Raw genomic sequence first — 10,200 nt, forward strand, 5'->3', positions numbered from 1 at the left:
TACAACATTGCTGTTGTTTTGTGTATTGTTTTGAACTCAAACATTACCTTATATTTGATCCTATATGCTAATAAAGCAGCGCTACAAAGCGCGTTGTGGTGCGTGTTACCGTCACGAAGAATCCGTAGAATTGTAAAGGATATTTCCTGGAAACCGCGTTTATATTACGCGTTGTCAGAAACACAACAATATTTATGTTTGATTCCCAATGAATTCCGTCTTGTATTCTACAGATATTTCTTCGGAAAGATTGTTATAAAGTTAGCTTACCATACGAGCTAAATACGATTTCAGATTGTTCGTTTAACCGTTATCTACCAGTGTTTTAGTTTTAAAGTTATATATAACCCCTAATTGGATTTTTTTGTAAAGTACCTGTCGAAACGAAGTAGATTTGACAAAAATGGCCGGTCGAGGTCAGCCTAAGAGGAGAAGGTTATCATCTAAAGGTTTGACCTCCCAGCTCCAAGTTTTATCCCGGGATGTGAGCGGTCAGGCGGGTGAGAGCAGCTACTACCTGCAGTGCCCTGACCATACGGGGGCGCCCTCTCCCGCGGATTCAACATTCAACCCTAACTATAACTCAGCTGCCGTGGTCTCTCCCTCCTCTGGAGCCGAGCACAGGCAGACTGGGTTCTGTGCTGCCAACATCACCAGCAGCATCTCAAGACCTTCGTGGTCTTCGTCCTCCTCTTGGTGGCCTTCATCCTCCTCTTTGTGGTCTTCGTCCTCCTCTTCATCTTCGCCTAGCCGGCAGGGTGTAGACGTAGCGTTGGCCTCGCAGAGTGGCAACGCCTACCGGAAGCGCGGTGGACTCAAGAGGAAGAACAGAGAGGCAGACAGCAGCGACAGTGTGCTGACCCTGGAGGAGCTCTCCGCCCCTGGGCTTTCCAACCGCATGGCCTGGGGCGAGGCTTCCACCACCATCGACTACCATCTAGAGCAGCACGAGGTCCTCTGCTCTGTCTCCAACAGATACGAGGTGCTGGAGTTCCTGGGCTGTGGGGCTTTTGGCCAGGTGGCCAAGTGCTGGAAGCTCGGCACCAATGAAACAGTCGCCATCAAGATCTTAAAAGATCACCCTTACTTTGCCCGCCAGGGCCAGATCGAGGTGGGAAAATTGTGCCTGATTTAACTGAGGTTTTGAGAATCAGTTGTAGCCCTGATTCTGATGTTGCTTTGTTCCTGCTCTAATAAGATGTAATAGGCTGATATTGACTAAGACTGTGCAGTTTGTAATCAGGGGTAATTTCCCTCTGTAAAAGAGCATCTGTCAAATATAGCAAAAGTAAATGTCTGAAGGGAGCCATGCAGTAAATGGGTTGATGTTATTGAAGTTACGTAACATATTAGCCCTTGAACGCTGTGCCCACGTGAATTAACGCCTGTCCCATCTTCCCCCATCTGCTCAGATGAGCATCCTGAGCCGTCTGAGCACGGAGAACGCAGACGAGTTCAACATTGTGCGCTGGTACGAGTGCTTCCAGCACAGGAACCACATATGCCTGGTCTTTGAGATGCTGGGGCAGAGCCTGTACGACTTCCTGAAGCACAGCGAGTTCAGCCCGCTGCCGCTGAAGTACATCCGGCCCATGTTACAGCAGCTGGCCACCGCGCTCTTGAAGCTAAAGAGTCTGGGCCTGATCCACACCGACCTCAAGCCCGACAACATCATGCTGGTGGACCCCGTCAGGCAGCCGTACCGCATTAAGGTTATCGACTTCGGCTCTGCCACCCACGTCTCCGACGCCGTGTGCTCCTCCTACCTACAGACCAGATACTACCGGTGAGTGATGCAGCCTGAGGGGCGTTGGAAACAGACGCATGGTAGCGGGAATTGGTTCCTCTCGAGTGTGCTTGAGAGTTGAACTGCCCGTTGCGGACGGCTGTGGTGACACGGCTATTCAGTAAAATCGTGATAAGCCTTACGATGAACTGCAACACGTTTGATTGCCGTTTGATTTATAAGTGATGTATTTTTAACTGGATCATGTATGTGTGTAATTTATCCAAACACCAATGAATATCCTAATATATTCAGTGCCTGAGAAGTTAAGATGCTCTCAGCACATATAAAAATGTTATTTTTGGTTGGTTTTATGCTTCGGGCTTTGGTAATATCAGTATAGGGTAAGTGTACTGCTCCATTGTAGTTACACCATGGCAGTGTTGTTCTGTATTTACGTAGTGGAGAACAACACATCAGTATGTAGTGCCAGTGTGTTGGTGAACTTGGCTCCACTCAGGTTACTCTACTGTAGTAGATGGGTAATGCACAGGCCAGTATTGCGCTACCAATTTAAAGCTTAAAGCTTTTACATTTTCACTAATTAATTCATCACTCTGTGTTAAAGTGAGTACCTTTGAATCACAACAAACTAGAGTATCATGCTAGACGTTATGATGGACGTTTTTGTGTTTTTGGTCCAGATCGCCCGAGATCATCCTGGGTCTCCCTTTCTGCGAGGCCATTGATATGTGGTCCCTGGGCTGTGTCATCGCCGAGCTCTTCCTGGGCTGGCCCCTGTATCCTGGAGCATCTGAATATGATCAGGTCAGCCCACGGGCCTCGGACCCGAACCTCGCCTTTCTCACGCTGTCCTTATTCACGAAGCATCAAAGAACAGCGCTGATTCAGAGTCTGCTTTCCCACCTCCTTTCCAGAACTTCCTCGCTGTGTAATAAAGATGTAAATCTTGTTTGGGAGAAGAGTGGTGTTGCTAACGGTGATGGACACCCTTAAACTATGCAGCTTGTTAGCTGGTCCCTGATGACTGGCAAGGAAGAGACTATGAATGATTTTTGGGGAACCAACAAAACAATGAACTCAAATGTGATCTTTGGGCTCTTTAGATCTGAGATGTGTTTTCTGGCTGTAATTGGTAATCTAATAAGAGCTGTTTACAGTAGTGCTAGAAATATTGTCTTGCAGTGGAAGAAAATCTCTGGTTTTATGACAGTGGAATTCTAAGCTGGGTCCAGGTGAAGTTCCCAGTACAACAGGGTTGACTGGTGCAAGGTGTTTTAGGAATGCGAGGCCCTTACGGCTTTGTGGCCGTAGTGACATGTAGGGTTCGGATTTTTAGAGTAGTTGTCTTTGCTAGCTCGTCTTCAGGATCCATATATGAACGTAAAATAAAGTCATCCCATCATACCATAAAATCATACCTCCTGTGTGCTGTCGCCGCAGATCCGGTACATCTCCCAGACGCAGGGCCTTCCACCAGAGAACCTCCTGAGCGCGGGAACCAAGACCGGATGCTACTTCCACAGGGGCTCTGGCTCCAGCTACCATCTGTGGAGACTCAAGGTCCCCCATCCTTCATGTGCCATGTGTTCGCTTCATAAGAGAATTGTAATGGCACCTGACGGTACACCTGAATATTTTTTTTCTGCTTCTATGTTCCCCAGACGCCTTTGGAGCATGAGGTGGAGCTTGGCGTCGAGTCCAGAGAGACCAGGAAATATATTTTCAACTGTCTCGACGACATGATGCAGGTTAGTTGTGCTCTTGTTCACCTTATCGCACGCTTTGCATCACTGCAACAAAGAGCACAAAGAGCACTAGCTGCTGGTGGAGCATGTAGAGAAGGTCTTGGCTCTGAGTTCAAGGGTTTGAGGGTTCGTGCTCTCATAATAAGTGTATGTAAGTTGCAACAGCGCCTTAGAAATGCAGAGAAACGCACGCCGATTTTGCTGCTGAAACAGCATCTTAGGCACATCGTCGCCCTCTGCTGGCGCATAATATAACCTACCGGTTCGTCTCCCATGCAGGTCAACATGCCCAGTCTAGAAGGCAGAGACATTCTAGTGGAGAAGGCTGACCGGCGTGAGTTCATGGACCTGCTGAAAAAGATGCTGACGCTGGACGCAGAGCACCGAATCACGCCGATGGAGACCCTCAGCCACACGTTTGTCACCATGGCTCACCTTCCCCACCTCCCTCACAGTGCACAGTGAGTGTGTACAGGGCCGTCCCTCCGTCTCACACAGTCCTGCTGTGTTCCAGCTCCGACACACGCAGGACGGTTTGCTTGTCGATCATTATGCAGGGCTCTTTGTCTGTCTCACTCTCTCTCTCTCTCACTTTGCAGTGTAAAGTCCTGCTTTCAGAACATGGAGATCTGTAAGCGGACGTGCACGGGCTTCAACAGCAGCAGAGGCCTGTTCGGCAGTGGAGGCGGGGCCGGGGGCGCGGCCAGTACTGACGCCAACCTCCCAGTCACCTTCAACAGCCAGATTGGCCAACACAGCCAGGTGGGCCTGCCAGCACAAGCTTGTAGTGTGTTGCACCAGTGTCCCCAAACCTACAGCTCATATAAAATGACTGCAGGCGTTCAGATAAGAAATTACTCACCGGAACTGTGTTTTTCAGCTATGTTTGAAGGGTTTTGTCATTAAGTACATTTTGCCCTGTTTGTTGGGTGTGTGTGTGTGTGTGTGTGTGTGTGTGTGTGTGTGTGTGTGTGTGTCCTCTGCCACGCACCCATATCAGCCCATCATTATCTGGTACATGCCCAGCATCATTATCATCTCCAGCGGCACAGAGGACGACGCCAACCTGCCCACCAGGTGCACTCCCTGCAAACTCCGTTGCTCCGCCTCCTGAGCCTCTGAGCTCGGTGTTTGCTGCAAATTCCTTTGATGAGTTCCTTCATATCGGTCACCCTTCTGCTTGGTCACCTTGTGGTTTTTAAACGCCCCCCCCCCCCAGTTGCAGCGTGAACCAGCGGGTGGATGACATCAGCTGTGGGACCGTGCGGGACTCTGACTCGTCCACCTGCAGCCTGCTCAGCCCCAGGCACCTGCTCACCTTTATGGACAACGTCACCAAGTCGCTGGCCATGGCCATGGCCTCGGCGAAGGCCCTGCCCTGAGAGGGCAGGGCACCAGGTGAGTCCTCGTCCCAAGTGCTCTGCCTCTCCCATCCCTCCGGCTCTGTCGACAGGCCTCTGCCGTGCCATTGATCAATGTCTCACATCCCCATATAGAGTCGAGCGCCGCGGCCTCCGGGCGGTCCAAGAAGACTTCGGTTGTGCCCCCTGCCAGAGCAGCCCTGCCCGACGCTGAGAGACAGAGCCGCGTCCACCAAGTCTCAGCCTCTCAACCTGAGCCAGGTAGAGCGTCTGTAGAGCAGTTTGCCTTCACACGCTGCAGCTGCTGTCACACTTCGTAATACACTTCACACTGGCCCATAGAAAATCTTAGCTTCACTTTGCTGTCTTATCCACACTCTGCTCATCAGCTTCATTTAAGATCATTTTCTAGTAGGCCTGTCGGATTGCAAAGCTTTGAGTCTGACCGGTGCATTGATTTGCTGGAATACTGTACAGTATATGTTGGCCAGAGTATGTTGTATATATTCACAGTTTTATATATTCACTTTTCCCAGCAGCAGCACCGGCGTCCCACTCCCCAACAGTCATAGTCAGAGAGACCCTCAAAAAAAGGTTTGTTAGTACTTCAGGTTTTTAAATTCCAGTTCTTGTATGTCATGTCTTGTTTTGTACATATTTTATGTCGGTGGGAAGTGCTGTTGTCAGCTTATTTGTAAAAATTTGGTGTAGACCAGAGTGTAGTTCAGCTGGGGTATTGATATCTCACTGCCATTTTGTGTCTTGGCTCCTCCTACAGGTCCAGCAGTCTGTGATCATCTCATGACAGGTCAGGAGGCCGCTCCCCCTGGCGCCAGTCCAACTACCCCTCAGACTCTTCTTACCTGAAATAAATGGGCTTTGAAATAAGATGATGGTGGATAAGCCCATGATCCACTGGGTCCTGGACTACCTGTCTGCTAGACCCCAGTATGTGAGAACTGGAACCTGCCAGTCTGATCGTCTGGTCAGCAACATCGGTGCTCCACAGGGAACTGTGCTCTCCCCCTTCCTTTTCACCCTGTACACCACTGACGTCCAGTACAGGTCTGACCACTGTCACCTTCGGAAATTTTCTTACGACTCAGTGGTGGTTGGGTGCATCAAAGACGAACAGGAAGGACAATACAGAGACCTTGTTGACAGATTTGTTGGGTGGTGTAAAAGGAACCACTTGATCATCAATGTGACCAAAACCAAGGAGATGGTGGTGGACTTCAGAAGGAAGAGGCCCACAATCTGCCCTGTCACCATCATGGGTCAGGACGTTGAGCTGGTTGACTCCTACAAATACCTGGGTGTGCTGCTGGACAACAAACTGGACTGGAAGGCCAACCCTGATGCTTTCTGAGACGACTCAGGTCCTTTAATGTGTGCAGCAAGTTGGTGGAGATCTTCTACCAGTCTGTTGTTGCTGGTGCTATCTTCTTTGCAGCAGTCTGCTGGGGAAGCAGCATCAGGGGACTGATGGTCAGACAGAGGAGCACCTTTAGCAACAGACTCATCCAGCTCCACTCCAACAAAGATCGGTACAGGAGCTCATTCGTGCCAACTGTGATCACACTGTACAACAGCTCTCCACTGTGTCAGTCGTTATTTCAGTGGAAGTGTTTAAATAAAAAGAATTTATTGATACAATTGAATGTGTGAGTGCAATCAGTGAGATATTACAAGGCAAACATGAAAACAGTTGGCCCCAGCAACACTATTTTTGAGCTTTTTTTGCACTCTTTTGTACATAGTCATGTAAAATGTAGGTAACATTGTTCTTTACCACTGGAAATAAGTGGCAAAACAAAGAGCCATTTGACTGACTCTTTATGAAGAGCTGAGCCAAAAGATCCGGCTCCCTAAAAAGAGATGAAATTCCCATCAATAACTGGTACTTACTGCACAATTCTGATGCCACTATCTTGCACATTTCATCTTCAATCTCATGTAATTTTGATATCTATTGCTTTCATACTGTTATTTCATATCTTCAAATCTGTCACGCTACGGTCCCCGAACCCTTCCTTTGGGGCGTGTGTTAACGTTGTCTGCGTCTATTCGTCTGCGTTTGTGTACCTCCGTGGGTGCGGGTGCGTCTTGTAATTATCCGTCTCACCTGTGGCTCGTCTCGTCATCACGTGGGGTTGATGTGGTCTGTCTATTTAATGTGCGTTCGCGCAGTGTCTTGTGCTCGTCGTTGTCTAATGTTTGAGTCTACACGTTACGTGTGTATGTGTTGGTTTAGCGTGCGCTATTGCGCAATACCTGTCTGCATTAAAACGTGTCGTTGTGTCTGTGAAGCTGGATTTGTGTCTCGTCCTTCGCCTCGCACCCAACGTCACAAAATCTATTTAATTCTATATATATAATATATTCATTACTTCTGATACCATAATTATTGTTCTTGCTCTCATTGTAACTGTGCTGCTGTAATAACCGACTTTCCCTCTGGGATTAATAAAGTTCTATCTATCTATCTATCTATCTATCTATCTATCTATCTATCTATCTATCTATCTATCTATCTAGAGAATTTCATTACTTCATTGTCTGGGCTTTTGTTGTTTGTTTGTCCATTTTTGTTTGTTTTAGCATACTTTTATTATATTTTTTTATGATGTTTATTATGTAGACCGACACAAGAATGAGACATGAATATAAAGAGAGGTACAAAATGTATTGCAGTACGTGTTCCATCAGAGGCCCCTGGGTCAGCCAGAGCTGGGGTGGCTGCTCTAGCAAACGCTTGGCCAATGGCCTTATACTGCATGCTTTACACAATAAATTATAGCCACGCTCTGTTATCATACAAAAATCAATAGCAGCTCCATAGAGAAGAGCCAAGCTATAGAAAGCCATCTGGCACTAAGAAAGAAAAAAAAGAATTTTTTAAAACATGAACAAACTAATTTTCTTCACCATTCAGTAAATATTTAAATTTCTTTTAAAGATATAAATAATATTTTATGTTAAAATTTGATACAGGAATAGAGGAGCAGCACCCATACAAATGTTTCTCAAAACACCTCAGTGGAGTGTTATGACAACACACACACACACACACACACACACACACACACACACACGCACTGCAAGCCTGTAGTGTAACTGATCAGAAGGGTCTCAAATGGGGAGATGAGGAATTGTGAGTGTGTGTTCACATTTGGCTGACGGTAAAGCTGTTGTGTGTGAAGAGTGCGTGTGTGTGTGCATGTCCATGTGTGAGATTAGCTGGGGTTCCGGTCCTTGCTGGCATACAGAGCTCTCAGCGTCTGAGCCAGTTTATGGCTAAGTTTGTTGGCGGTGGTCAGCGTGATCTTTCTGTAGATGATGTCGGTGAGGCGGACGGTCTCCACCCAGGGGACCAGCTTGAGTCCCTCCTTGCGACGAGCTTCGCTCCAGGCGCTGGAGAAAGACCCAGCCATCCAGCGCACGCTGTAGCCGTCCGCTCCAGCACGCGGCCCAGCTGTGGTCTGTTCCGGTACTGTGGGCAGTGCAGGGCCACGATGTCCAGAGCGCTCACAGACAGGCTCATGTTAGCCAGCACGGCGTCCGCACTCTCCCCCGCCTTCCTCCCACGCCCAGACACCTGCAGGGGGCGCAAGCGCACAGTAACCCTCCTGTGAGAAATCTCTCTTATTTGCGCTGTGACAATAAAGATAAACCTCAGTCCATGACCTGTCCAGAACACACTAATGTGAAACCTCAGTCCATAACATGTCCAGAACACACTAATGTGAAACCTCAGTTCAGAACCTGTCCAGAACACACTAATGTGAAACCTCAGTCCAGAACCTGTCCAGAACACACTAATGTGAAACCTCAGTCCAGAACCTGTCCAGAACACACTAATGTGAAACCTCAGTCCAGAACACCATAAGTATATCATGTGTAAAGACAAACATCAGTCCTTTTTTTGGCATCAGTTAAATAATGTGTGCGTGTCCTTACTCCTGCTGTCCTCTCGTCCCCCTCACTGTTGTACTCGTCCATCTGGGCTTGGTGGTGGTTGTGTAGTTTTGCTCCACCTGTCCCCTCCAGCAGGGCGGAGATGGCTTTGTTCCGAACAGCAGCAGCGTTCTCCCCTACCTCCTCCTCTTCATCAGGATCAAGATGTTCCATCAACAGCTTAAACTGCAACACACACACACAAACACATATCAGCATTCACAATTGTACACAAACATGTCACATTTGACAGCAGTTAAGGGCTAGAACATGCTCTGTCAGTTCACAGATTTGTAAAATACTACAAGAACCTATGTTTAAAAGTAGAAGTGGCCATCATGTGACTGGCTGACCCACTTCTACTTAGGTAACCCTTCATCTGAGAGACTATACTAAAGATGCCACCTTTCCCACTATAAAACATTCTGCAAAATGAGTCTTAAAAAGCCAAGTAAACACACCAATAACCAAAATACAAATGGTCAGTTTTACCCCATTTCTATGGTAACCTCTTGAGACACACTTAGCCCCACTGGGCATTGTGACCTCCAGGGAAAGACCACCATCTGTCACCACGTATGGTTTAACGCAGGATCACCAGATCTGTCACCACGTATGGTTTAACGCAGGATCACCAGATCTGTCACCACGTATGGTTTAACGCAGGATCACCAGATCTGTCACCACGTATGGTTTAACGCAGGATCACCAGATCTGTCACCACGTATGGTTTAACGCAGGATCACCAGATCTGTCACCATGTATGGTTTAACGCAGGATCACCAGATCTGTCACCACGTACGGTTTAACGCAGGATCACCAGATCTGTCACCACGTATGGTTTAACGCAGGATCACCAGATCTGTCACCACGTATGGTTTAACGCAGGATCACCAGATCTGTCACCACGTATGGTTTAATGCAGGATCACCAGATCTGTCACCACGTATGGTTTTACCAGATCCTGCAGCCCCACAGGAACCCCACATCCTGCAAACCCCACACTATTAACACCATTAGTGTAAAGGCAAAAAAATTACTTGGGTATTTACAAAACCAGTCAATGCTACAGAGAAAATTATAATATCTTTATAATATATAATAAAATGTAATACTTAATACTAGTGGTGGGCCGTTAACGCCATTAACGCCGATAATGTCGGCCATTATCGGCGTTAACGGCCCACCACTTCTTAATACTCATCTTAGTATAAACAGATAATAATGATAGCTGTACACTATATGGCTCTCCTAGCCTGCTAGTGCTAAAAGAGAGCTTATATGAAGTCTATCAAACAGACTCTGCTCAACTTTAGCCAGCTGGTGTTAGCAGCTAAAGAAAACTAGATAGTTTGTTTGGGAACTAGCAAAGACTTCCATGTCTTAT

At 47.5% G+C, this 10,200-nt stretch overlaps 1 protein-coding gene and 1 pseudogene across 3 annotated transcripts; one reads left to right on the top strand and one right to left on the bottom strand.

The window, feature by feature from the left end:
- Positions 1 to 8: 8 nt before the first annotated feature.
- On the top strand, positions 9 to 6,726 carry LOC143509856 (homeodomain-interacting protein kinase 2-like). Of its 3 annotated transcripts, none has more exons than XM_076998656.1 (11): positions 9 to 1,111; positions 1,413 to 1,786; positions 2,431 to 2,554; positions 3,191 to 3,310; positions 3,412 to 3,498; positions 3,775 to 3,956; positions 4,095 to 4,257; positions 4,496 to 4,572; positions 4,721 to 5,117; positions 5,393 to 5,450; positions 5,635 to 6,726. In XM_076998656.1, exons 1-9 carry the CDS (start codon positions 404 to 406, stop codon positions 4,875 to 4,877), a joined length of 1,992 nt encoding a protein of 663 aa, XP_076854771.1. In that variant the 5' UTR covers positions 9 to 403; the 3' UTR covers positions 4,878 to 5,117; positions 5,393 to 5,450; positions 5,635 to 6,726. The 3 variants fall into 3 exon arrangements, with proteins under 3 accessions (XP_076854771.1, XP_076854769.1, XP_076854770.1); XM_076998654.1 differs by having other exon boundaries at positions 10 to 1,111; positions 4,715 to 5,117; positions 5,635 to 6,725; XM_076998655.1 differs by having other exon boundaries at positions 10 to 1,111; positions 4,715 to 5,117; positions 5,396 to 5,450; positions 5,635 to 6,725.
- Positions 6,727 to 7,490: 764 nt separating this feature from the next.
- Positions 7,491 to 9,980, bottom strand: LOC143509577 (nipped-B-like protein A pseudogene; annotated as a pseudogene).
- Positions 9,981 to 10,200: the final 220 nt, after the last annotated feature.

Source organism: Brachyhypopomus gauderio, chromosome 3, assembly GCF_052324685.1.
Source record: "Brachyhypopomus gauderio isolate BG-103 chromosome 3, BGAUD_0.2, whole genome shotgun sequence".
Classification (NCBI taxonomy): domain Eukaryota; kingdom Metazoa; phylum Chordata; class Actinopteri; order Gymnotiformes; family Hypopomidae; genus Brachyhypopomus; species Brachyhypopomus gauderio.

Coding starts and splice junctions, on each gene's coding strand:
- LOC143509856 (XM_076998654.1), top strand. CDS start 404: ATGGCCGGTCGAGGTCAGCCTAAGAGGAGAAGGTTATCATCTAAAGGT. Junction 1,112..1,412: donor CCCGCCAGGGCCAGATCGAG/GTGGGAAAATTG, acceptor CCATCTGCTCAG/ATGAGCATCCTGAGCCGTCT. Junction 4,573..4,714: donor GACGCCAACCTGCCCACCAG/GTGCACTCCCTG, acceptor CCCCCCCCCCAG/TTGCAGCGTGAACCAGCGGG.